Source organism: Myotis yumanensis, unplaced genomic scaffold (assembly GCF_028538775.1).
Source record: "Myotis yumanensis isolate MYYU_CA2020_CCGP unplaced genomic scaffold, mMyoYum1.0.hap1 SCAF_6, whole genome shotgun sequence".
Taxonomy (NCBI): Eukaryota; Metazoa; Chordata; class Mammalia; order Chiroptera; family Vespertilionidae; genus Myotis; species Myotis yumanensis.
Window position 1 is genome coordinate 4,268,287 of NW_027223757.1, and position 27,303 is coordinate 4,295,589.

At 56.6% G+C, this 27,303-nt stretch overlaps 1 protein-coding gene across 1 annotated transcript in view; it reads left to right on the forward strand.

Annotated features, from left to right (window-relative positions):
- The window catches only part of EZR (ezrin), a 40,786-nt gene extending 14,422 nt beyond the window's left edge, over positions 1 to 26,364 (forward strand). The window contains exons 3-14 of the mRNA XM_070417396.1: positions 5,854 to 5,937; positions 9,113 to 9,208; positions 10,043 to 10,317; positions 10,919 to 11,002; positions 12,126 to 12,272; positions 18,841 to 18,937; positions 22,587 to 22,750; positions 23,074 to 23,204; positions 23,704 to 23,864; positions 24,154 to 24,246; positions 25,570 to 25,821; positions 25,974 to 26,364. Coding sequence (XP_070273497.1) covers positions 5,854 to 5,937; positions 9,113 to 9,208; positions 10,043 to 10,317; positions 10,919 to 11,002; positions 12,126 to 12,272; positions 18,841 to 18,937; positions 22,587 to 22,750; positions 23,074 to 23,204; positions 23,704 to 23,864; positions 24,154 to 24,246; positions 25,570 to 25,821; positions 25,974 to 26,138 — 1,749 coding nt within the window. The 3' untranslated portion in view covers positions 26,139 to 26,364. The remainder of the gene's footprint in view (positions 1 to 5,853; positions 5,938 to 9,112; positions 9,209 to 10,042; positions 10,318 to 10,918; positions 11,003 to 12,125; positions 12,273 to 18,840; positions 18,938 to 22,586; positions 22,751 to 23,073; positions 23,205 to 23,703; positions 23,865 to 24,153; positions 24,247 to 25,569; positions 25,822 to 25,973) is intronic.
- Positions 26,365 to 27,303: the final 939 nt, after the last annotated feature.

The window sequence follows — 27,303 nt, forward strand, 5'->3', positions numbered from 1 at the left end:
TCTCGGCTGGGGCCCGGGAACTGTTTGAGCCGGCTCTGCAGGTGACTCTGCACGTTCCCGTCGGGGCAGCATGGGCGGCGCTGCCATCTTCCTAGGCCTTTCCCGAGGGACCGTCTGAGACACAGGTGAACGGCTCATGCGTGCAGGTGGTGATCAGGGAGAGATTTGGGGGTTTTGCTACTCGGATGGAGCGCCGTGCTTGGCACCACGGTACGAAATGTAAAGCGGAAGACTCCGTCAGTCCCCTCAGTACGTGCAGAGAGAACCCCGACCCAGGCCTGCTTCTCCCCTCTGCTCCCGTGCCGTGTCCTCGTGTGAAGAGGGAAGTCGCTAGAATCCGTGACAACTGACATTGATTGCTTCTGGTGGCAGGAGAGCAGGCTGGGCGGTGGTGTGTTCACATGAGTTTGGCAGCTGGGGCCCTCTTCCTGAAAACGCAGGCTATTTTCATTTACAACTTAAAACAGTGAACTTACATTGCATTTTAGTTTTTACAAATTTACTTTCTTTCATCATTGTTTCCCCCCTAATTTTTTCCTTACCAATTTGACCATAGGTAGTCCAGTTCAAAGTAGATAGACACACGTGACCTACCCAGACAGTGGAATATTCATTGGCAGAAAAAAGGACTGGAGCCCTGACATGCTAGGGCATGGGTGAGTCGGGAAGACATGCTAAGTGATAGAAGCACGTCACCAAGACCCCATTCTATTCATAGGAACTGTCCAGAGTAGGGAATCTGTGGAGACGGAAGTGGATGGTGGGTGCCAGGTAGGTGGGGGGAGGAGCAGGAGGGACTGCTGATGGCCAAGGGTTTCTCCCGGGTGACGGAATGTTCTAAAATTAGGTCGTGGTGTGGTTGCGTAACTCGGCGAATATGCTAAAAAGCCACTGAATTGCTTACTTTAAACGGGCAAATATTATGGTTGTAAGTTATACTTCAAGAAGGCTGTAATTTTAAAAGTACTCAACATGAAGATGAAAATACAATTATTGTCGGTGTAATTTTTCAATTAAGTGACCCAAACAGGCATCGCCATGCTTTCTCAGTCGGTGGCTGTCCTTGGGGAGAACAGCTCCTTGCTGGGCTCCCTGCGCCTCCCCCAGCTGGGGAGAGGCAGCTCGGACCTGCGTCCTATCAGCCTTTCTACGTATCTGAAAGGCCTTCGCCAAATATTTGAAAGCTGTTCGAAGTTGCTGAGGTGGCGCCTTCGGAAGAGGCTGGAATGTGGGGAAACAGCGCTGACATTTTAAGTGATTGTGAAGGTCGGGCTCCCAGTGCAATCGCTCTGGTGCTGGGCAGCTCCACTCCTCACTTTTGAGTAAATGCAGGAGTGATAATACAGGGATTAATCTTATCACTCAGGCCACGGCCTGAAAGCCAAACATTCAGAGGGGACCACGTGCATTTCCCTCATTTTCATGGTCCTGGTTTTGAATGAGCACAGAGCAACCGGCCGCTGGTCTGGGAGGTTTGGGGCAGAATTCGCCGGAGCCTTCCCCTCCTGTCTTGGCCTTTAGTTCTGTGAAAGGTCTGCCTGGAGAGGTCATCTCAAACCAAGAGAAAGCGTGTCAGGAGGAAGTGGGCACTTCCCAAAGGCAATATTGCCAAATATTTATCTACCAAAATGAGGAGAATGATCAAGGGCGGTCATTTGACAGCCAACAGTTCAGCCTCCTGCCTGGGTTAGAAGTAAAAGGCACTTCAAGGCCCCTCAGTGTGTTCTACAGGCGCCTGGGAGGTTTAACAAGTGAACCTGGGAAGACTCATGTTTTTCAGAGTGTGTTCTGGAAGGACTGGTGCTTGGGGATAGTCCACGGAAAGAAACCTGGGAAACAGACTGGGGCCCGCCCTGGGATTTCACAATTTGCATTAACAGCAAAGACTCTCAAAAGCCTTTCAGTTAAAGAAAGAAAAAAGAAACGCAGCCTTAGCTTCTGTGACCTCGAAATGCTGCTGCGTCCCTTCCCCCAGAGCATCACCTCTCTGTCCCTCCCTTTCCCTTCAGATATTTTGCAGAGAACTCAGCTGCTGACTTGGCTCAGAAGGCACTCAGATACTGTTTGAGTTACAGGATGTTAAAGGCGAAGATCCCTTACAGATACTCTTGGTCCCCGGTTATGAACCTGATTCTGCACTGCGGCCTGCCCGGCAGGGGTTGGCTGGGAGGCCCAGGTCTGTCTGTCTCATGATTGCTCAGTTGGAGGGAGTGAGCAGAGGGGACAGTGGGTTTATTTTGGTTAGTGGGGTGAATTGTTACTGGGTGTTTAAAAAAAGAAGCTTGGCGCTTAAATACTTTTAATTCTCCTTTTTGTTAGAAAGAGATGTCAGTTGCATCGCAGCAATAAAGCCTGTAGCCCCTTTCTCCTGCCAGGAGGGTTACAACCCCTGCAGGAGGTGTGAGCACAGGCTGAGCCTTTCTTTTGTCCTGGAAGCAATCTCCTGGCCACCTGCTGACAGTGTTCCCTCCGAGTTATTTTTCAGGGATCCTCCCCCGCATCCCCCGCCTCCTGCTAGGAGTCAGCCCAGGACTCTCAGTTCTTGCTCTAACCCTAACCCTGCCCCTCGGGACTCCAGACCTCACATTTCCGAGCTGGAAAGGACCTCAGGACACGTAGTCCAGACCTTTTGCACATAAGGGGCTGAGTCCTCAGTGGGCTACAGCGCCAGGTCTCGAACCCAGGCCTCCCAGCTGCTCTGCTCCTGCCTGCTGATCAATGGCTTGGGCAGTCCTCAAGCCACTTGAGTGGCTTTAAAAAATATACAGGTTCTTGGGCTGAGGCCCAGAAACTCAAGTGTTTGTAAAGCTGCTCTGGGGAGTCTAACGGCCAGTCCCATGTGGTGTATGACAGCCACTTGAGGCCATCTCTGTGGGTTAAGTCAAGTGGCTCCAGGCCAAGGGAGGTCTCACTCCTCTGTCCCCAGTGACCCCCATGGTGTCAGCATCCCCAGCAGGCATGTGGTTGGGGTTTGTAGAGCACATGAGCCTCACAGGGTGCAAGGTGTCCTGGCTGGGGTGGGCTGGGAGCAGCAGAATGATGCTGTCATGGTTCATAGGTGTGTAGTGTAGTAGCTGAGCTGACCCCTAATAACAGCAAATATAATTTTTTAAAGAGTAGATTATTAAGCAGAGGGAGGATAGAGAGTCTGACAATGAAGTTTTCATTATCTTCATTAACTAAGGCAAAGAGATTTTATGTGTTGAATCCTGATATTCAATAATATGTATTCTATAGTCAAGTGACCTGGAGCAAAATACCTGTGAAATTTTAGTCATTGTTCATGAAACACACACACACAACAAGAACAACAAGACATGCATAGCATTTTGCTTAAATTTAAGAAGTCTTACTGGCCAGTTTTGTTCTTGTTTTGGTCTGTATTTAGGCATTTGTCTCTTGCATATACTGATATTCTAGTAAGAGCTCAGAAACTTAACTCTCCTACTGAAGTAAAAATAAAAAATACAGCTCACCGATGAAGCTAGCTGCTGTGTGGGGCAACAAAAGAGTTTTGTGCTGAATGTGGTCAGTGTGAAAAATACACCCATCGGAACCTCATTTTCCTTGAGGGGTTCGGGCATGTGCAGCACCAGCTTTTCCTGACTTGTGTCTAAGATAAGTCATTTTGTTAGAAAATTCTGACATAGTACATATTGTAGAAAGACCTAAATTTTTTTTAGTCAATTGAGGGCTAACTTAACTCCCATATCTAATGTTATTTATCAATTCCCATTATGAATAGCGGAGTAGGATGAGGTCTGGTTCCTTACGTGTTCTGACACTTTAGACCTCACAGTATGACTCTGTGTCTGAGCATCAGTGGAGGAGCATTTGGAAGGAGACATGAATTATTAAATTATCGACACCATCAGCCACATGGCTCTGCATGTGTATATGGGGCCGGGGGTACATGAGCAAAATTAAACTTTAATTGTCACCACCCCCTCCGAACAAAACTGAATGTCGAGAGGTGTTTAGTATGTTGGCCAGCCTTCTCAGGTAGCTTTTCAGTGACGGCTGCTCCTGCACACGCCTGCACCCTCACCACGCCTGCTGGCGGTGCCTCCTGCAGCGAGCGTGGCCTCTGAGGAAAGTGTGATCTAGGAGACACACCAGGGCGATACAAATTGCAAAGCATGTGCTCTTGTCCCGTCTTTGCACGAGGTTTGGGTGTTTGGACTTCAAGTTCCTGCACCTCTGACCTGTCGTGGGCCACCTCCCGTTGATGCGTAACCGCACGATCCCACCTGATGGCTGGGGCGGCGCTGCTAATGTGAGCGCCAGCTTTCCCCACCTGTCGAGTTCACCAAAACCAGTTGCTAGGCATGGAAACCTCTCACAAAAGCTGTGAAAAGGAGCTGGGCTTTAGAAGTTTCCTTAATTTCCAAAGCCTAATTTCTTTCAAAGCCCCTGGATAAGTGGACCAAAATATGTATAGAAATGGTCCTGTTTTCTGAGTAAATGTTTTATTTTCAATTTCGGTAGAAGTTTATGCTGCGTTCAGCACATCATTAAGGATCCGCACACTGGGAAATAATTCCCATAGTCTTCATAAACATGGACTGTTGAACGTGCCCCTGACTAAGGCAGTACCTCTGTGGTCCTTTGTCCCCGAGAGCACTTGGAGGTGTGTGGGTCCTGGTGGGTGTCCCGCTGACTGGGCACTGTGTGTGGTTAGGCGCTGGCCATTCTGCAGGACTGGAGGTCGTCTTTCCAGCAAACCAATGCTGTGCTGCCCGAAGGCCAAGATCACCTTGTGGGAAACACCGCAGGGTGACGACTAGTCAGGTGACACACAGACACCCCCTTGAGGTCAGGCGGCCTGGCCACTGGTCATTTACAGCTTATTCTTGTATTATTACTTGTTAATTACAGGCAGTCCCCAGGGACTCGACATAGGTTCTTTCGTGGTTACGTTGCCATCTCCCATATATTTATTTTTAAAAAGTTCTGTCATTTCAACGTATGTACATATGTGCTTTATGTTTATTATTTATTTACCACAAGTAGAGGTTAGGAATTGTTATATTTCTTTTACATTTTTTTTGCTGTTTCACTTCATTACTGCTGTGTCTGTGCTCCATGTGAGTGACGTAGGTGCTTATGTAGGTGGGTTCCGACTTACGGCGAACATTGAGTTATGTCGCCGTAGGAACGGATCTCTCGTGTCACCCGAGGACCTACTGTATTGTATTTTCCATATAAACAGCAATAAACCTACTTTTGCCCACCCAGTGGATCCTCTCCCTTCCTGCCCTGGTCTGAATTCTCGGAGCCTCATGCTGTTGTGGGGTCAGAAGGAGGTGGTGCTCGGGAAATCTACTAACCGTAGTCAGAGGACTTTTGTCGAGAAGGGCATAGACCTGAGTGTGAATGTGCTGAAGAAGGCAGGCCTGCATTCGGGTCCAGACTGTGCACGCCGAGGCTCCTCAGCTACCTCCCATCAGCCGGGGAGTGTGTGCGTGTGTGCGTGTGCACACGTGTGTGTTGACGAGACTGATAATGGCTGTTGGAGAGGAACCACCTGCGTGTGGCTGAGTAGCTCCGAGTGGCAGGCTCAGGAGAGGATTAAGAGAAAAGAACGCTGTTGTCACTGGGTTGGCTCAGTGGATAGAGCATCCGCCTGTGGACTGAAAGGGTCCCCCGTTTGATTCCGGTCAAGGTCACATGCCTGGGTTGCCAGCTTGATACCCTGTGAGGGGTGTGCCAGAGGCAGCCAATCAGTGATTCTCTCTCTTCGTTGATGTTTCTCTCTCTCCCTCTCCCTTCCTTTCTGGAATCAATAAAGATATATTTTTAAAAGAGAGAAAAGAATGCTCGCTAAGTGTGATCTGTCCCTGTGTTTTCTAGATCAATGTGCGAGTCACCACCATGGACGCGGAGCTGGAGTTCGCCATCCAGCCGAACACCACAGGAAAGCAGCTTTTTGATCAGGTTGGTCTCTGAACTTGAGAGAGAGAATTCCCATTTAGAAAAGAAACTTTTGCAACATCTGAATCATTTTGTTTGCGAAGCATAAGCATATTCCTTCGTGTGCTGCCTGCTTCTCTCTGTAGAGCAGCCATTTCCCCTCCCGCGGGGGCTCACACTGAGAACCCTGGGGGGGTGGCCCTGTTCACAGCTCCGAGGGGCGCTTTCGGGGACATCGACGGCTTCCTCGGCAGCCCAAGGGTGCCAGCCCTGCCGGTGCCTGCAGGGTGGCAGCACGCCGCCTCCACTCCCCCGGCTCTGCCGCACCCACAGCTCTGGCTGCCCTCTGCCCCCCGGCTCTCGTGATCACCTGGCTGCTGCTGGCCATCAGCGTGGGGCTGGGTGCAGTGGAGATCAGACACCGCCCACGGGCCTGAGAGGGGCCAGGCAGGCCACGGTTCCAGGGTGACCCTCCCCAGCTCCTTCTGATTGAGCTCGCTCAGACGCTCATGTGAGCTGGGCCCCACGGAGCCCGTCGCGTTCCCTCTCGCAGCCTGAAGGTGAAAGTGGGGTTTTAACGGGAGCACCGAGCCCCCTGCGATAGCTCTTCCGGGACAGTTCCTCAGCGAGCAAGGTCTTCTTTGTGGGCTGAGTGAGTGCTCCGGGGCCGAGGTCCAGTGGGCAACAGGACGGGCTGTATGCAGGCCCTTAAGCTGTGCTCGCCTTTCTGAGGCCCCAGTGGGAGGAAAGCGATGTTCCCATCCCAGCACTAACCCAGGAAGTGGAGTGGGTGCTGATGGGGAGACCTGGGGGGTAGGATTTTAGCAAATCTAGAATCTGCAGTGACTCCCCGCTGCTGGGTGGGACGTCCTCTCATCGCCCATTCCCTGCGCTGCGCCGCCCCCCCCCCCCCCCCAGCAGCCCCAGGGGTTTCAGGGTGACAGTCCTGCCAGTGCCTGCAGGGGTGGGGACACACCTCAGCTCTCCCTGTGCTGCCTCGCCCAGCAAGGATCAAGACATTTACTGCTCTGGGTGGGGCTGGACTTGGTTCAAATTGTAAAGGTTTCGCCTGAAAGGTAATCTTGAAGTTGTTCCATGGAGCCAGCTGAGCTCCAGGGGGTGCAGGCGGGGGAGGAGGCCCAGGTGCTGTGTTAGCTGTGCCTGAGCACCATGTCCCTCAGTCACGGACAGTCCTTGTCTTTAATGAGTGCCAGGCCGACCTCAAGCAATTTATTTTAAAGCAGAGCTGGGAGGCTCCATGTTAGGAAAGCGGGCGGGGTGGTGAGTTAGACTGACCCCTCCTCTCTACCCCTGGAAGTCTCTGCAGTAGCTGGGCTGTGACTGGGTCCTAGTCCAGGGCTCCGATTGGATGAGCGTGTCACAGGTCAACAGCCACGCAGGAGGCAGGTCCCCTGACAAGCCGAGGGCACTTGCCCACTGCTGGTGTCCAGAGCGGCGAGGACAGAGTTTTGCCGTGTGACTGTGTGTGCCAGTGTTTTTCAGCTGCTGCTTAAGATGGAGTGAAATAGACAATCCCTGCCTTTACTTCCCAAACCCCCGCCACTTACAACGCCGCCCAGGCCGAGGTAAAGGGCTAGGCCTGCTCCTCTCCCCTCCCTGTGGGGTCAGCCTCAGGTTGGGCTGAGGACACTGAGGGATAGTGAGGTGTTTCTCTAGGGGTGTTGTGCCACCCCCGCAGGGCGGCTGTTAGGATGGACCGCAGGAGGGAAGGTCCTCCGAGTCTATTTTGTCATTTGGGGAGCACCATCGGGATAGAAGCAGGGCTGGGAAACACGGAGGGGCGGGTTCCCCGGAAATCTGTGGGAGGTTCACGTCACGGAGCCTGTGGCAGAGTAGGCACCAGGCTTTTTCACCAAAAGAGTGAAGTCCAGGCTCTGTCCACGGGAGGTTCCAGAGTCTGATGCTGCGGGAAGGGGCTGGCACGCCTGCCAGGTGGAGAGGACTCTGAGCTGTGGCCCTGAGCACCCGCAGGGGCTGACGAGGGGGAGGGCCGCCAGTGGGGAGGGCCGGGCCAGGGCTGGTGGGGGGTGAAGGGAGACAGGACAGAGAGAGGACGATGGCTGGAATGTGGGCTTTCTTGTGCAGCTTTGAAGCAACCCAGACAGGAAGGCAGGGCAGGCCTTACACACAAATGAGGTGGAGATTTGCAGGAATAAGTCAGCGGCTTTGGGCACAGAGACTCTGGTCTCTGAATTGACTTTCTCTACACTTGGCTGCCGTGAAAACAAGACATCGGGTTTCATAAGAGACTGGGAGGCAAGCGCTGTGTGAGGGCGGACTCTCCTCTCTCCCTACCAGGGGAACGCAGGCATCTGTCCCCCAGGGCGGTCTACCGGCATTTCCAACTTCCTTTAAGCGAGCGCTCCCGATCCCTGGTTCCCCATCGCTGTGTGCTCAGTCTTCCCCTCTAGGACCCTTCTCTTTGAGCCTAACATTGTACGCCATGGGCCTCAGGACTGCACAGCAAAGCTCTGGACTGGCCTTGGTCATGTTCAACAAGTGTCCGCAGCTGCATGTCTGGTTCCGAGACACGGACCAGCAGCTGGGCATGGCCACAGGAGAGGTTTTTCCTAGTGACACGGAGATTGCCCAGTGTGAAACCCTCGCTGTGACCAGCAGTGAAGTCTCCGTCTCTGTGGCCTGTGTGAAGCCGAGACTCCCCGCCCCTCCCTGGAAGCGCCACCATCGGCCTCCGTCTTCCCCGGGCTGCTGGCTCCCCGTTCTTGGACGCAGGGTCTCGGGCCAACTGGCTGAGAGGCAGGGCAGCCCGAGGAGAACCCAGTGCACCTCTGCTTCACGTTGGCCGTGCTCAGCTCCTTCCCCAGGGGCACCCCTGGCAGTGACAGGCACTGGATGAGCGTGTCACAGGTCCCAGCCACGCAGGAGCCCGTGACTGTGTGTGCCCAGTATCTCGTCAGGAGTGCCGCCACTCAGCTCGCAGTGACTCGGGAACGCAGGATGGAGTTGAGGAGCAGGAGTGAGATTTGTAAACCAGAATCTGCTCAAATCGATATTAAAAATAAATCGTTATGGCTTTGGGGTGATGGAATAGCCTCTTAGCTGGCTCGGTGTGACCAGGCAGCCGGCACCGTGACCGCGGCCCCCGTGACGGCGCTGCTGGTAGCGCTGCCCATTCGTGTCTCATGGCTGTCGCCCTCCCGCCCTCTCTCCCTCGCAGGTGGTGAAGACCATCGGCCTGCGGGAAGTGTGGTACTTCGGCCTCCAGTACGTAGATAATAAAGGATTTCCTACCTGGTTGAAACTTGATAAAAAGGTAGGTCACATTCAACTGTTTGCACTGTTACTGGGTGTTGGTCCTCCTCTGTTGGCATCGAACTGGAGCACCTTATGCGGACTTTGGTTTTTGTTCCTTTTTATTTGTGTAAAAGTTTTTCCAGACAAAAAGGTCGCAGGTTTCCTGTAAATGGGGATACAGGTCGGCAGTCGGACCCGGGCATTTCCCCTCGCTGCTCACTCACCGAGCGTATGAGGGTTAATTCTTAGCATTTAGCTGACCTTAGTGTTGTTTTAACAGTGCGATTATTAATCTTCTAAACCATGAATCACCCACTGTTCTGCAAGAACCTGTTACTGCTTTGTCAGAACCTGTGATAGATTATCTCCCAACTCTAAAGACGGGATAATTCCAGTAACAATTATAGAGAACAGTAAGAAGCAAAATGTGTTTTCTGCAAACAATTTGGAAAATGTCCCTTTTCCAAACCCTGCTCTCCTCCCAAATTATATGGCAGCAGGGGCTGTTGGGGCTGTGATGAGGAGGGGTGGGAGCTCTGTGGTCCACGCTGGACTGGCCACGTGGCCGGACTCCAGGTTCCAGGCTCATGGAGCAGGTGTTTTGAGTTCGAGTTCTCCCTCGCCCCGTCCCCAGAAGATCGGGCCAGGCTGGCGCCAGGCTTCCCGCGAAGGGAGGGTCTGTAGTGGGACTTCTTAAACTGGCCTTTGGGTCTTACATGTAGAAGGTGACTTCAGCGTAAACAGTCTTTGAAACTGGCCTGCAGGGCCCTCTGAGCCGTGGGGGCAGCCTGTGCTTGGGGGGCAGGGCTCTCTCTCCTGAGCCCGCAGTGAGCGCGCGGCTTCTGTGGTCCAGGTGTCGGCCCAGGAGGTCAGGAAGGAGAATCCCCTGCAGTTCAAGTTCAGGGCCAAGTTCTACCCCGAGGACGTGCCCGAGGAGCTCATCCAGGACATCACGCAGAAGCTCTTCTTCCTCCAAGTGAAGGAGGGCATTCTGAGCGACGAGATCTACTGCCCTCCCGAGACCGCGGTGCTCCTCGGCTCCTACGCTGTGCAGGCCAAGTTTGGAGACTACAACAAAGAAACGCACAAGTCCGGGTACCTCAGCTCCGAGCGGCTGATCCCCCAGAGGTGAGCGGCCGGGCCTGGGGCGGGCGGGCAGGTGAAGCAGCAGAGAACACGGACGTCGAGGGCAGCGCTCACACGGCTGGCCTGTGACGGTCGCATGCCTGGCTGTCCCAGGCACTGCCTCGCACGGCAGCGCCCTGAGGCCCGGTGATCCGCCTGGACAGTGGGGACTGAGCAGCAGCAGGGAGGGGACCTCCTCATGGGCTGTAGGCGGCGTGTTATTTGAGGGTGTTACAAAGTAATCACGTTTTTCATGGCCTGACGGCTTCACCACTCCTGGTGTATAATAGTTTGGCCCCCGATAAATCTGTTGCTAGTCACTAATGATCAAATAAATGACCCCTTTGGGCAGAAAGGCTTCTTAAAATAAAACATCCTTTACATTTTTTCCCAGCAGGACTGAGTTTGTCTCTTTCGAGTCTAAATCATCAGATTTTAGTTCGTCCTAAGTAGAATTGCACGTTAGGAAGTAGAAACAAAGCACTTTGTGGTGATTTTATTTAAAGAAAAAGTGAAGGTTGGCGTGAGGGGACAGAGCCTGTCACTCACCTCTCAGCCCTGCCCTTTGGGGTGACGGTGTTGTGCCTTCTTCCTCTGCCGTCAGAGTCATGGACCAGCACAAGCTCACCAGGGACCAGTGGGAGGACCGGATCCAGGTGTGGCACGCGGAGCACCGCGGGATGCTCAAGTGAGTGTGGCGGGCTGCCTGCGGCCTGTCTGCCTGTGCCCGCGAGGGCCGTTCCAGGGAGGTGACCAGCCGGCTACAGTGAGGTTTCCGTAACAGCCAGGTGTTCCCGCCTGGGGTCAGGGGCAGAGGCAGGTTAGTTGATTGAAGCCTTCAAGCCCCAAACACACACACACACACACACACACACACACCCACACTCACACTCTCTCTCTCTCTCTCTCTCTCTCTCTCCCCCTCTCTTCCCCCCCCCCCTCCCTCCCTCCCTCTCTCCTAAAACGTCCCGTTAGTCGAGGGGGCGGGGCACTGCTCCTAAGCATCAGGCTTCTGTCTTCCTCTGTCACAGAGGGGCCAGGTTCTTCATTGTCCGTGAGGCGACTGCCTTCAAAAGTAAGTGCAGACAACTGATCCCAAGCCAGGAACACTTGCTGTTAAGCGTAGGAAATGGCCAGTCTCTGTCCCTGAATCCTCGCTTCGGGCATGGCCGCATGGTCCTAGACTCAGGCCTTTTATAGTTTGGGCTTCCCAGACACGTGTCCTTAGGGCAAGTGGTTCTCAACCTTGGCTGCACCTTCGAATCACCTGGGAATCTTTGAAACCCTGATTTCTGGGCCTCATCCTCTGGAAATTCTGTTTTTTTGTTACTATTGTTGTGGCCCCAGCCCATAACAAAGAAACAGAATTTCCGGAGGATGAGGCCCAGAAATCAGGATTTTAAAAAGATTCACAGGTGGTTCGAATGTGCAGCCAAGGTTGAGAACCACTGCCTTAGAGCTTCCTGTCCCAGCCACGCTGCTTCCTTGGAGGGAAATAGCTCGAAGCCTAAGCCGAGGCTGCTAGTGAGGCAAATGGTGGGAGCCCCCGAAGGCCCGCAGGCGAGAGAAGTGGGATCCTGGCAATAAATGAACCAGGAGAGTCTGTGTCCAGAGAAGCCAGTGTGAGTCAGTCCAGTTCCCTCAGAATGTGAGGGATGCCAGTGGTCAGATCGGGGCCGCCTGGGCACAGTGTGGGCGGCAGCGGGACAGCCCCTGGAGCACGCGGCTGTTGGCCGTCCACGCGACCTGCCTGCGCCTCGGGCCGCCCAGGACATCCCCACTGACCATGGTGCGTGTCTGTCCCCCAATAGAGACAGCGCCATGCTGGAGTACCTGAAGATCGCCCAGGACCTGGAAATGTACGGGATCAACTATTTTGAGATAAAAAATAAGAAAGGAACAGACCTGTGGCTTGGAGTGGATGCCCTGGGACTCAATATTTACGAGAAAGAAGATAAGTGAGTTGAACTTCATACTGAGCTTTAGTTGGTGGGGAATGGGCCTGGAGGCAGTGGCGAGCATGGGGATTACGCATGCGGGCTGCGTTTGAAACGGTTACGGCAGCCGACTGGCCCGGGGGGTGGGTCTTCGAGGGCTTGCGGCCGTGATGGTGCCTGGAGTGTGCGTGACTTCTCTCCTGTCTCTGCGACCTTTTACCGCCACGTGTTGCATGTGCGGAGGGTCCCGCAGGGAGACCACGGAGGTCTGTGACCTCACCCCCACTCCCTGCCTGGGGTGCCGGCCCACCCAGAGCTCCCCCCAGGCAGCCTGGTGGCTTGGAGGTTTGTGCTAATCCAACTGGGGTCTTTGTGGGGCTGCTGGGGACCCTAAGACCTGTAAACAATAGCCTTTATGTACACAGCCCACCAAGTCCTCTGCCACCCGGGAGGTGAGTGGTCTGTTGGGCATGGAGCAGGCCAGGTGAGGGTTCTCAAGAGCGGCTCCCCTGACTTCCTGTGCCCGTCCCTGTGTGCCCATCCCTGCGCACACAGGCCTTTTTCCTGCTGAGAATCCACACAGAAAACATCATTCTAATTCAGTGAGCGGAGGACAAGCCTAAATTCTAGATTCTTCCCATCAGAAGCTTCCTGAGTGCAAGCGGCCCTGATGGCCGGCTGGCGTCCCAGCAGAGCGTGGCTGCAGATCTGAGGGTGAGGGCGCCGGGCTGCCCTCAGGCCTTTATGCCAAGCCACGCCCTTGGGCCTGGGTTCCTGCCTCCGTGCCTGCGGAGCCCAGGCTAGACCACTGACCCGGTACCCCTCCTGGCCGCAGGCTGTTCCTCTAAGTCCCGGCTCCCGCATGTCCACCTGGGCCTCCCTCTCCCCACCTGTTCCCAGAGGTTAATGTTCTCAGCTCCCCACACTCCAGATCGCCCACAACCCCTCTCTGGCATTCTTGAGGGGCGCAGTACTGCTTTTGACAAGTGATACCACAAAAGAACCTCTCTGTAATCTCAGCCACCGCATTCTTGCCAGAACTCCAAGTACAGGCAGGGCCCCGGTCAGACGAACCTAAACCCTCCACTTGGTGCCTGAATTGGGTGGGGGCGTGGTCGGGCCGCGCTGGGGATCCCTGCTGGAGATGCTAGTCACACAGGACGGGACAGGCCTTCAGAGCCTAGAGGTGGGTTACCGGCCTGTGCTCTTCCCGAGTGTGCGTGAGCGGAGGAGCGGAGGCCTCGTGGATCACATCGGGGAAACTGCCTCTTTGAACTTTCTTGAATGACCAGGTTTGTAATGCAGCCTTGGCCAGGGCTGTCCAAACAGGTTTTTCAAGCTGCAAGCAGCAGCCTAGGCAGGAACGCAGTGAAGGCAGCCTGTAACACCCCCAGCACACAATGTGCATTTTTCCAAGTAAAACAAGCTGCTGGCTTCTCCGGTCCTATTCCTGCTCCCCTCCCCCCCATGAGCGATGAAACTGGTGACCCTCTCAAAGGGGCCTTCTCCCCAAAGACAATGCTGGGGGGAGGGTACCTCCTCACTTCCTGCCTCCCCCCTCCTGCTGGGGAAGGCATCCCTCTTCAGTTACGAAAACAAGCAGATGTTCACTCAGTCAGTAGGCCCAGCTTCTCTTTTTAAGCAAATATGGACAATACGGTGTCCATGGTGAGCCAGGGGCTGCGGCTCGGGTCTGAGGCCACTCCTGGCTGTGTTCACGTGGACTTGGTGCCCTTGCAGACAGCAGTGCAGGGCCGGGTTAGGGTTGGGTTAGGAGTGCAGGGGTGGGTTAGGGTTAGGAGTGCAGGGGTGGGTTAGGGTTAGGAGTGCAGGGGTGGGTTAGGGTTAGGAGTGCAGGGGTGGGGTAGGGATAGGAGTGCAGGGGTGGGGTAGGGTTAGGAGTGCAGGGGTGGGTTAGGGATAGGAGTGCAGGGGTGGGTTAGGGTTAGGAGTGCAGGGGTGGGGTAGGGATAGGAGTGCAGGGGTGGGGTAGGGTTAGGACTGCAGGGGTGAGGTAGGTTTAGGACTGCAGGGGTGGGTTAGGGATAGGAGTGCAGGGGTGGAATTCTTGGAAGTTGCTCAGATGGGAGACCGGGTACCTTGAGGATGAGTTGGGTGGTAGGTTCGGTGCGCCCTGCAGAGAAACAGACATGCATGTATTTCACTAAAATGTCCTTTTAGTGTTGAATGTGCTCCAGTTGGGAAGTGCCTCCTGGGCCCCTTGCTCATCGTATACGTGACCCTTACGTGGGAGACGTAGGACTGAGCACTTGTCTTTCTCTCCGTGAACCGTAGGTCGGAGCAGGAGACGGCGGGAGGGAGGGAATTGGCAGACCCAGGCCCTTCCCTGAAAAGCGTTATCAGCCTGGGAACAGTTGAGATCAGCTGCTATAATTCTGCTTGGCATCCAGACCAAGAACAAAACAACAGAACGAGACAAAGAACGAGAGGAACCCGATCCCCCCCCCCCCCATTCTTTAGTTCTTTAGTCCTTGCAGCAGGGCCAGTGCGTTTCGTAATCCAGCAGGGACGGTGAGGGGTGAGGCTGCTCCCACAGGGCGAGGCCCCGGTCCGGTCCTTTCCCTTCGGTTCCTTACTCAGGACTCAGTCAGACACTCTGATTTCCATTTCATTCACGTTCGAAAGGACGTTTCAAGCACATAATAAACCAGCTACTTTAAAGACAATTTCCACTTTCCATAAGCACACCCAGTTGGAGGGCGAGGGGGGAGGTGCCGTGTTGTGCTCAGTGAAAGGGAGGAGACACCAGGCAGTTGTGTTGGCTGTGAGTCTGTTTTACCAGACGTGCGGGGACCCCAGGTGCCAGGCCATTCTCTCCTGGACTCGGGGACCCGAACTTGAACCTGGAACAGTCACGTAGTCTCTATAGAAGTTCCCCATGGCCAGGACTCGTGAGACCCTCCCAAGTGGGAAGTTTCAGAGTTTGCCTCAGGCTGACAGAGTTTGGGCCGTGGTTAGGCACCTGCCCACCCACTGGAGCCTGTAGGCCTGGCCCCGCCGCAGGCTGTAGTGGGAGGTGGGGGAGCGGCCCCTCCAGGCGCAGGGAGGCCAGGCCACGCTAGTGAGCCCTCCCTCCACGCTAGTGCGGCCGCACCCCAGCCCTGTTATCTGCCCCAGCCCTGCCTCTGGCCAAGGACTGGCTCTTCGCTCTGTAGGACACGGTGATCTCCAGCCCAGCCCACCGCGCAGACCGTTCCTAAACCTTTTAAATGAAAAATCTCTGACACATTGCAAACCGGGACGGTTTCCCAGTGAGCACCGCGTGCCTGCTGCGGGGAGACCTGGGGCTCCCACCTGCCTGTCCTCCCCCTGCAGTGCCCGGGCCTCCCTCGCACACCTCCCCCACGTGCACATGGCTTCCTGGGCGCAGGGCGTTCTGTTTTCATTTGATGTAAAACTTAAATATAATGAAATGTTCGCTCCTAAGTGTCCATTTACCGAGTTTAGACAAACAAATGCCTGTAAAAATCCAAACTCCTGTCAAGATGTACAACGTTGTCATCACCTTCTGGCATATTTTGAATTAAAATTCTTTAGTTCATTTTGAAATCATTTCAGATTTTTGAAAGGTTTCAAAACCAGTAAATACGAAAGATTGCAAGTGCCCTTCTCTTAACTGCCCCAGAGTGCACTCAACTTCGGTCTTTTTTCTCATGGTTACATTCAAGTTTGATACTTTTAAAAAATATTTTTTGTTGATTTCAGAGGGAGAGAGAGAGAGAGAGAAATATCAATGATGAGAGAGAATCATTGATTGGCCCCCACTGGGGATTGAGCGCGAAACCCAGGCATGTGCCCTGACTGGGAATTGAACTGTGATCTCCTGGTTCATAGGTTGATGCTCAACCACTGAGCCACACCAGCGGGTGAGTTTGGTTTTTGGCGAGGACCCCACGGGCATGCTGTGCTGTCTGTCCTGCGTGGTGGCCGTGATGCCAGGACCTCCTTACGGTGCTGCTGACCTTGATCACTGGTCAGGTGGGGCTGCTGCGCTCCTCCAGCACTTCCTCCCCTCCCAACCCATGCGGGTGTTGGGGGGACACATTAAACTATAAGCACCCCAGTTCTTATCACACTTTCCTTCTAGCATCCCTGGCGGGTCTTACAGGAAACAGTGATTCCTCTGGTATTTGAGAAATGCTGTGCCGTTGAAAGGAGAGCGTGTTCAGTGGAAGGCCGATGGAAGGGGACAGTTCCCCATCCCCATTCTTAGTAGTTTCTGTTGCGGGGACTCGGGCGCTTGCTTTATCCTCTGGGCTCGGACCTCATGCTGTGGTCTGGATGCCATTGTTATTGAGCACTTTTCTTCCACTTGACGAGTCCAGGGTCGTCCTGCACTTTCCCTCCAGGCCTGGAATCGGCTCTTTCTCGGAAGAGCTCTGGTCCCTCTTAGTCAAGAATGTCACTTTTTTTTTTAAATGTGTGGCCTAAGCAAGAGCAGGGCACACAATATAAATCCTTTAAATCGACGGTCCTTCTCTGTCCATGTCCTATGTGTGAACTCTTTAAAGAGAGAAAAGAAAGAAGTCCTTGTGGGGGCTAGCTTCCAACCATGGTCAGGCATGAAAGGGGCTCTTCGCTCCGATCCTCTGACACTGCAGTCACGCTGATGAAAGGCTGTCAGTGTTACACCAGCTTTCCAGCTGCGCCAGAGAGGCCCTAGTGACGGCCCGGCAGGAGCGATGCCTGTCCGGCCTTCGCTCGCGGTTGGACAGCTGACCCTCGGTCCCTGTCGGCTGGGAACCGAGCGCAGCCCCCGAGCTCCTCTGTTGCAGTGGTCGCTCGTGCTCCGGAGGGAACCTCCTGGTGTCACTCGTGTGGCCTTTGTGGAGAGGACACGTGGGAGCCGGCAGGACCCGTGACCTCCTGAGCTCCTTCACCTCTAACAGTTACTGTCCCGTGTGAGAAGCTGGGGTGACAGCACTCCCTGCGTGTGTGTTGGGGTGCTGGGGAGCACGTTGGCCCCTGGGGGACAGGACCCCGGAAAAGCGCTTGCACTGAGAAGGTGACACTGAAGCCGCCCCCTGGCAGTGCCCTGACACCACTCCTCCAGGCGTGTGTGACCGCTGTGTCCCTCAGAGCGTCCCCCCCAAACACACACACAGGCACACTCTGCCTTGACCTGGCTTTGCTGCCATAGCAGACTAGATTGCCCACTAGTTTTTATTTGAACGTGTTGGTAGGCAGCATTCCACCCCACCCCTGCTCACCTCTAAATGGGGAGTTTTTACACATCTGGGAAAAGACCAGTTTTGATGGCAATATCCTTGAGTGGTGGCTTAGGACCTGTGTTCCTTCTAAAGGGGTATCCATGGCGAAATGCTGGAGGAATGGGGTGGCATCAGGAGGTGAGTAGAGACGTGGTCTTGAAGTCATATGATAAACGTCCCCACGCTAATTACAAAGCCGGTCTCGGCCTGTGGTGGACTCTAGTGACCACAGAGGACCGTGTGGGGCTCTCGTTACGAGTGTGGTCTGGTGCGGTCAGAGTGTGGAGGTGACACGGGAAGGAAAAGGCAGCCACACCATGCCCTCGGCTCCTCAGGGAGGCACAACAGTCGTAAACATGTGTCTGCCCAGCACCCGAGCACCTGACTGATGAGCAAATCCTAACCGATCTGAAGGAAAGGAGACAACAGGACAGGAATGGAGGCCTTCAGTGCCCACCTGCAGCCATGGCTGGACCATCCAGACAAAATCCACAGGCACATGGGGGGCCTGACCCGGCCAAGGCCCCCCCTCAGCGAGCAGCCACTCGGCACAGCTGGGGAAGACACCACGAGGAAGCTCACCTCCTGGGTTCCAGAGAGCTCAGTGGTTATGCAGTGACTTAGGAGAGTGCGGGCCGAGGGGGAAGACCCGGGGAGAGGAAGTGAGCGGCTGTGGTGCAGGGCGGGCTGGGAGAGCAGGAGGGAGCCCTTCCAGGGGCCTCCGGGAAACCCTGTGTTGAGAGTCTGGGGGACCAGGAAGCCGGGGCTGCCAAGGGGAGGACTGTGGCTTTCCTCCTGTAGAACCTCTTGCCGTGGGGGGACCTAGTCCTGGACCCTCCGCACTCACAGGCTCTCCTCGCGGCCAGTCCCACCTGGGGCAGCAGGAAACCGCCCTGCTGACATTTTAGAAGAGGGACCACTAATCGGACAAGCCGGCTGACGTAGATGCTGCCGCCGAGGAATTGGTGGATTTGCCACGGGAAGGCGGGATTAGGATGCTGATGTGAGGGTGGTTGCAAACGATGGTTGTGAGAGACATTTCAAACGGGTGCCAGGACGTGCGGGGCTGGACATCAAAGATGACCTTGAGATTACAAGCCAGGGTGACTCAATGCAGTGAGACACTCAAACCGAGAAAGACGAGTGGGAATGGACGGGTTTCCTGAGCTTGAGCCTTACAGACAGCCCCCTGCCTTCCGAGGGCGCGCGAGAACACTCGGTAATGATGTACGTCCCATATTATGCTCCCTGGGTAGCCTTATACTTGTTAAGATTGAACAGAGAAAACTAAGAATAGATTTGCAAACCCCTCTTAGTCAATCTGGGCACGTCTAACATCTGACCTTTTTTAACCTCAGGTTGACCCCAAAGATTGGCTTCCCGTGGAGTGAGATCAGGAACATCTCTTTCAATGACAAGAAGTTTGTCATCAAGCCCATCGACAAGAAGGCGCCTGTAAGTTCACGTGGAGTCCGCACGGGGTTACTGGTTTTCATTCTTAGAGCCAGACGTGCTTCCAGGATAAATCAGACTTCTCCGCGGGTGACGAGGAGCCGGGATGCTCAGAAGTGTGTGTGTGGGGGGGGTGGGGGTTGGGGGCGGTTGCCAGCAGGTTACATTGAGGGTCCAGGACCTCTCGGGACACAGGGCCGACCGTGGTGTGGGAGGTTCTTGTGGAGGCCAGGTGCCTGTCACCTGAGTTGTCAGGTGTCTCCATTCCTTAGCAGAAAAGAGCCATTCTGCGTCGTTGACCTTTGCCGAAAGCTGAGCCTTTCTGGGCCTGAAATGCTCGTGTTCACGGGAAAAAGCAGCTGGGGTGCGGGGGCTTCTGGCAGCATCTCAGGTCCCCACCTGGAGCGGACGGCGATCGCTGCCGGCTCTGGGGCCAGAACCTGTGCTGTCGTTGCAACTTGCTGTGTTAGGCAGTCAGGCCTGCGCCCAGAGCGCTGCTGGGCCTACAGGGGTGGGTCACGAAGGCCCTGCGGGGAGGCGGCCTGGGCTCAGGCTCCAGCTCCCGTGGGGGGTGACGTGGGAGCTGGCGAGAGACCGAGTCCTGGACCCTCTGCATCTCCCAGGGCTCCCCGCTCACGGCCGGTCTCACGTGGGGCAGCAGGAAACCAGATTTCCATGTTTCAGTTTTTCCCTAGAAGATAGAAAGGAAATCCCAGAGGCAGGGGCTTCCTTCCCTCCCCCACCCCGGCAGCTGGGCAGTTTCTGCAGCGACTCCGTGCCCAGCCTGTCCTTCCACAGGCCGGCTCTTCCTGCCATGTGCACGCGCAGGCTGGGGCCTTAACCATCACTGTTCAGCCTGCCCGGCGCTGTGAGGCTGAGCCTGCGTCTCCCTGTGGCCTCCTGGCAGAGGCAGAGGCTCGAGGCAGTGAGCTCTAACCGCTTTTGAAACGTCTAAGAAGCGAAATTATGTTGGGCTGAATCCTGCTCTGTGCTCAGCCCCTTTCACCGTGACCTTTGCCCCCCGCCCCACCCCACCCCTCACCCTGGGCAGGGATCCCCAGGTGGGGCCCAGTGGGGAGCCCTAGGAGTTCCCCTGTTCATTCCCTGGCCCTTTTCAAGGTGACCTTTGTTTGGGTTTGTTTCCTTGAATTTGGCTCGTGCCTCGAGGTTCTGTTCTGGGGGGTCTGTTCTCTGCCTGGGTTTGGATGCCTGTCCCAGGTCCGTCGGGGTGTGGTTGTGTGTTAGCACGCTGGCTGGAGGCTTGGATTGAGACACTTGTAATCATTAATTTCCGTTTTTAGTTTTTAACTTGAAGTCAGACTGTCCTTCAGAGGCAGCTCGAGGGAGTCCTCCCTGCGACGCGTGTCCCAGCTCCACAGGGCTCGTCTCCCGGGACGGTCCCACCGTTCCTGGCTTTTAAACTGACTTTTTTTCTGAAGAGGAGTTGGTGCTGATCAGAGTTCATTTGCCAGTGCATAGGGGACACAGGCAAGACCTCCTGGGGAGTGTGCCTGTCTGTGCAGCCAACACAAGCGTGTTTCCTCTGTGTAATGAGAGGTGGGTGGGTAATAAAAACACCTGTTTGCCCCGGCTCTGCAGACACCTCCCTGGGAAACCTGACGATTTAATGACAACGTGTGAACCCAGGGAGGGCCGCACCCAGGAAGCCGTGGGCTCGGGGCTCAGCATTCTCCCAGGTTTCTGGAGCAGATGAGGAGCTCGCAAGCTAAGTGGGTCCTGGGGCGTGTGGATGGGCCTGCCCGGCACCTCCCGTCGGTCCCAGACGGTGCTGTGGAACGGGAGGCGCTGTCTGTGGCCACTCTCTCCCTGGGCCAGTGGTCAGAATCCATCCCGATGCTGAGGGCCCTGCGGTTGAGAAGAGAAAGGAAGACAGGGAGGAGCAGCAGGCAGGCATTGTCAATAACCTTTAGCAGGAGCTTCTAACCCACATTCCCTTTCTGTCACCTGCTGGTCACCGCAGAGCGAGGAGCCAGGACACAAGCTGTGTGTCATCCGTGTCCGGAGCTTCTGTGGTCCCCAGTCACGGAGCTCCCTGAAGCAGCGTTTCCCTTTGCTAAGAATGCGGCTCCCCCCGCGAGCTGCTCCTCCGCGAGCTGCTCCCCCGTGAGCTGCTCCTCTGTGAGCTGCTCCCCCCGCGAGCTGCTCCCCCGCGTGCTGCTCCCCCGCGTGCTGCTCCCCCGCGAGCTGCTCCCCCGCGTGCTGCTCCCCCGCGAGCTGCTCCCCCGCGAGCTGCTCCCCCGCGAGCTGCTCCTCCGCGAGCTGCTCCCCCGTGAGCTGCTCCCCCGCGAGCTGCTCCCCCGCGAGCTGCTCCTCCGCGAGCTGCTCCCCAGTGAGCTGCTCCATGAGCGGGCACAGGGCAGCCAGCAGCCTCTACGTGAGTGTTGGTGCACCAGCCCACTTCCATGGTGTGGGCCGCATTCTGAGTCCTTATGAACATTAACTGACTTCATCATCTCGGCAACCCGTTAGGGTGCTGTCACCCCCACTGTAGAGTTGAAGAGGTTGAGGCTCAGTGACGAAGTGACTTGCTCAGGGCCATGGGATTTGGTGGTGTTGCTGCCTGAACTGCGGTCAGCCACCAGGAGGGTGTTCAGTGAGCACCAGTAAACACGGGAAACACAGAGGGGACTGCCCCCGACCCTGTCCTCCAGGTGCTGACTGTCTAGATCTGGGTGGGGAACATCCGGCCCGCGGGCTGTATCAGGCCTGAACATTTGGTCTGGCCCTGCCAAGGCAACCGCAGGCGGGACTCAAAATTGAATAATTCTAGTAGCTGCCTTCAGAGCAACATAAACTTACCTTAAGTGAACGACGTTATAAATATCCAAAAAGGTTCCCACCCCGTTCGAGTGGGACAGAGACCAAACCGAGCCAGCGGAGCAGAGTGCCAGCAGTACCAGGAGCGTCAGCGCAGGGAGGGGCACAAAAGAGGGAAGCCGTGAAGATAGGAGGGGGCCCCATGGTGTCCTCCCTCGGTCGTGCTGCTGGTTTTGGGGGTACGGCATTGGACAGGACATTCCCAGTAGGAGGGACTGTTTGGGGAAATGATTGCAGGCACAAAAGGGCATGGGTTAGGTGAACAAGGGGGCCAGGGTGGATGGCTTTCTCGTGTGCCAGGCCACGGTGTTCGGCCCGGTCCTAGAGCTCACAGGATGGCATCTGAGGCCCAGCGGGGACCTGATCGCTGTGCGTGTAGCAGTGGGAGGCGCAGGCTGAGGCAGGGAGACCGGAAGCCCAGCAGGGGAACTTGAAGAAGTCCAGGCAGGCGTGGTGGTGGCTGTGGCTGTGGCTGTGGCTGTGGCTGTGGCGGGCTGGCAAGGTGTTACCCTGAAGGTCAGGCGCACTGGCACTGGGGCACTGGGCTCCCTGAGGCTGCGACCTTACATACATAGAGCAGCTTCGCAGCCCAGCATCCGTGCCTGTGCCCGCCCGCCCTTTGCTGGCCCTGGAGCACGGGTGTCCCACGGCGCCCAGACCTGCGTTTCGGGTGTCTCGTCTGTTGGGAGTCAGTGTCCTACGTGGAAGCCTCGTTCTGGCCCCTGCTCTCGGCTCCGCAAGTCCTCTTAGAAACAGGACCGTGTGCGGCGGGGTGGACACGGGAGTGCCCGTCAGCGCCTGCTCTCTCCTGTAGGACTTCGTCTTCTACGCCCCCCGCCTGCGCATCAACAAGCGGATCCTGCAGCTCTGCATGGGGAACCACGAGCTGTACATGCGCCGCAGGAAGCCCGACACCATCGAGGTGCAGCAGATGAAGGCCCAGGCCCGCGAGGAGAAGCACCAGAAGCAGCTGGAGCGGTGAGTGGGCGCGGGGCGGCCAGTGGGGCAGGTGCAGCCGGCCAGGCGGCCTCGGTGCCTTGCTGTCCACCTCGGGAGAGCCGGTGGGAGATTGCGTAGTAACTATGGGTGGCTGGGCCCTCGCAGCGGCCTCGCTGTGGCTGGGCTGGCAGAGCTGGCGGGAGCGCCGGGACCTGGGGACAGCAGGTGACCACGCAGCTGCTCCTTCGATGGCTGGGCTGTGACGGCGGCTTCGGGCGAAGCAGCCTCGCTGGATGACTGACTTGCCGTGTCCACAGTGCACCAGTGTGCGGAGCCTAAACCTCCCTGCCCTCCCCTAACAGGCAGCAGCTGGAGACGGAGAAGAAGAGGCGAGAGACCGTGGAGAGAGAGAAGGAGCAGATGATGCGGGAGAAGGAGGAGCTGATGCTCAGGCTCCAGGACTACGAGCAGAAGACCAAGAAGGCCGAGAAAGGTGGGCCGCGCTCCCGGGCCATGTCCCCTGCATTTCACTCGGCCCCACAGACAGACAGCTCCCACAGCCAGGAGGAATGCAGCTTAGCACCCGGAGTAGAGACTGAGGGACAGGGACAGGGTCAAGTGGTGACGGGCCTGGGAAGTAGTTGTGTGCAGGTCCCGTCAGTGCGGAATCCTTTAGGGCGTTATCTTGCTGGCCCCCTTGCCCGGGGAGGTGAGTCCCGAGGGTCCGTCTTCCTGAAGAGGAGGTGAGGCTTTAGCGGCAGAAAAGGTTGCTCAAGGTTGCAGGGTAGTGAATGGCACCAGGCCAGGAGGGGGTGCGCACAGCGCTCTGCAGCGGGTGGAGCATCCTGGGCGCTGCGCCCCGTAAACACGGTGGGAGGGGGCGAAAGAGGTCCCGTCACCCCGAGACTCTCCATCCAGCCCTGGGCTGGGAGTGGGGCCGACTGCAGGTCAGGGGCAGAGCCGTGAGCAGCCGCGGTGCTGTGTCCCCTCAGAGCTCTCGGACCAGATCCAGAGGGCCCTGCAGCTGGAGGAGGAGCGGAAGCGGGCGCAGGAGGAGGCGGAGCGCCTGGAGGCCGACCGCATGGCTGCGCTGCGCGCCAAGGAGGAGCTGGAGAGGCAGACGGTGGATCAGATAAAGAGCCAGGAGCAGCTGGTAGGAGCCCGGTTTCAGTGCTGAATTATGGAGGGGCCGCCTCTGGGGACGAGAAAGTGACACCTGCTGACAATGATTTCTGTCTGGGCTGGAAGCGGATCGGCTGGACGGAGTCCAGTGCGGGCGGGCGGGCGGGCGGGCGGTGCCGGTGGTGGGTGCGGGCCACTGCCGCCTGCTGGTCAGGAAGGGACATGTGGCGGCGGGCACCGCCGCGTTCCCAGGAGGCTTCGTTCACAAGCAGGCTGTGCTGAAGGCGTTCCAGAACTCACTCTGACTTGGCTCCTCACAGGCCGCGGAGCTCGCAGAGTACACCGCCAAGATCGCGCTGCTGGAGGAGGCGCGCAGGCGCAAGGAGGACGAGGTGGAGGAGTGGCAGCACCGGGTGAGTGGGGCGGGGCGCGGGCGGGCCAGGCTGCCAGGTGCACGGAAACCGGGGGGGCGTTTCGTATGCCCTGCCGATACTGGTCCTTCTTAGAGAGGTTCCCACGGGAACAGGCCTGTGGGATCACAGGGGAACAAAGAGCCGCCTTGATACTTAGAAAAAGGCCACCCTGAGCGTTCTGCCCCACCGGGCAGCGTTCCTCCCCCCCCCCCCAAAACTGGCTTTAAGTCGGATTAGCTGGGTGCCCCCAGCAGCGAGCCAGCCACAGGACCCGAAACAAGCCTCCCCTAGCGGCCTGCACATGCAGCCTGGCACGCACAGCGGTGATGGGACCTGGAGGTCTCCAGGCTCTGCCCTCCTCTGCTGTGTGACCTGGGTGAGGGGCCTCACCGCTCAGCCTCATTTCCCTGTGGACAGTGGGGACTACTGCCCACCTGTCCGGTTGCTGTAGGACCCCGCAGAGAGGTTAGTGAATTGCAGCCGTGGTAGCGCCACTCCATCGGCCTTCATGCCCACCAGGAGCACAGGCCCTGGGCGCTGCGGGGCTGGGTCACAGTACAGGCCTCAGCCAAGCTGTGGGAAGCTCTGCGCCCCGCCCCCGCCTGTCCTTCTCCTCCTCGCTTCCCCGTCTGAGGCAGCCCCTGTGAGGACGCCTGTGCCTCCCCTCACTTCATCCTGCCCCCCCCCCCCCCCCCGCCACCCCCTCCCTGCCAATCTGTGTGCAGAGGCCTCCGTCCTTGGGTTTCTGGAGAAAGTGCTTATTACACAGCATTAAGTGAGAAAAGCTGGTTACAAACCAGCTGTAAACGAAGCTCATCCGTGGGATTCGGGTGGTGATGAAGTGGGTGGGGTTCAGTTATGTGCCCCTGAGACATTGCTGGAAGGATCAGGGTGATGGGGAGAACTCCCTGAGCGCCGTGCTGGGGGGGCGGGAGCTTGGCCACGGGAGAGGAAGAAAGCCGGGCGCCAGCACCGAGTGGCTCTTTCCAGGCGGGACGACTTTTTTTCTTTAATAAATTTTTTCCCCCCAGAAAAAACATGTACAGTGAGCATATGCTAGGATTATAGACAGAAGAAAAAATAGTTAGAAAAATGTCAAACCCTGGCATCAGTTTCTCTCTGAGCTGCAGGGACACTGGCTGGTGCAGTCAGCTCCTGTGGCTCATGCTGTGCACCTGCCAGGAGGAAGGGGAGGTGAGGATGGGGGGGTCCTTACCCGCAAGGGGAACGGCCGCCCCCATGAAGAAAGGTGCTTCTGGAGGAAGCGGCCAGGCCACGGGTCTGTGTGAGACGTGCTCACTGTCTGTCGATTCGCTTCCGAAGGCCAAGGAAGCCCAGGATGACCTGGTGAAGACCAAGGAGGAGCTGCAGCTGGTGATGACGGCCCCGCCGCCCCCGCCGCCCCCTGTGTACGAGCCGGTGGCCTATCACGTCCGCGAGAACCTGCAGGAGGAGGGCGCGGAGGATTCCGGCTACAGCGCCGAGCTGTCCAGCGAGGGCATCCTGGACGACCGCCACGAGGAGAAGCGGGTCACCGAGGCCGAGAAGAACCTGCGCGTGCAGCAGCAGCTGATGGTGAGGGCGGGATGGGCGGCACCGCCTTGCTCTCGGGGCTCCCAGGCTTCCCGCTGGGGCCGGCGGCCCAAGGGCCACGAGGGAGCCCCCACCAGCACCCACTCTCCAGGGCGGGCGGTGGTGGGGGCCTGACCCTGCCTCTTGCCTTGCAGACTCTGTCCAGCGAGCTGTCCCAGGCCAGAGACGAGGCCAAGAGGACCCACAACGACATCATCCACAACGAGAACATGAGGCAAGGCCGCGACAAGTACAAGACGCTGCGGCAGATCCGGCAGGGCAACACCAAGCAGCGCATCGACGAGTTCGAGGCCATGTGAGGCCGCGGGACTGCAGGGCGGCCCGAGCTTGGGCCCCGCGGTCGCACGCAGACTCTGAAACTCTATTCGTAGTTCTCTAATCTAGACCCTCCTCGTACCCAGTTCCTTTAAGAGAGTAGCTGTTTCAGCGGGAAGATTCCGGGGCTGGGACGGGAGGCTTCCCTGGTTACTTCCCATTTGTATCATAGTGCCAAACGGCCTGATTTTTACTGTTGTTATTATTGAATCACTTCCTGTCTGTGCTGGGGGCAGGGCCGATCGAATCAAGGAAAGGGCCGCTGCACGCCTGAGGGGCAGCTCCGTGCTGGCGTGTGTGAGAGTCCTATTGTTGCAGCACCCTCGGCGGCTCCAGTCCGTGCCATATTCCGTCTGTATTTGAAATTAGCCCAGATTGATTGATTGTACTTGATTTCTGTGAAGGATGCATCTCTGTATTTATGTTTTTGAGGCTTGAAAACTGGTCGAAAGCACTCACACACATGCACACAGTGACTTCCTCGGGCAGCAGCGTCCTCGCTCATTCTGGATAAACAGCACAGGAGGACACACGCTTAGATAAACTCCTGGTTTAACAGTTAGAGGCTCCATGGTTGGGCTCACACACCTGATTAATGATGATCAGCTATAGAATATAATATTTATATATAAGCAATAATATGGGTTTGTAACATTAGTTAAAAAGGGAAAACCTTGTTCTGTATATTTTGTTACCTTTTACAGAATAATAAAGAACATGAAAACCATGTTACATTGCGAGGGCAGTAATGAAGCCGGTTAACCGCTGTAGTCACGTCCCGACTCTCACATTTCCATTTTCTGCTGGAACTTCCGACATGACACACACACACCTGCTGCTCATTCAGCTGCAGCCACGGGCGCCCCGGCCTGGGGAGCATCTGCGTTTCCACAGAACCTCTCTCTCCGCTCTCTACCACGTGCTTGGAAGCCATGGCAATGCCGGCTCTCCCCCCCGCTGCAGGTTCTGCTGATGCACCGGTCTCCCCACCCCCACCCCCACCCCGACCTGCTCCATGGTCAGTGGACAGGTGTGGGCGCCCCAGATGGGGGCCAGGTAAGTGGTTTGGTGGTCACAGTGTTTGGGGGGCCCTGCTGGCAACCACGGGAGGACTGGGACACTCAAGCCCAGAGGAAGGACTGTCCCCCA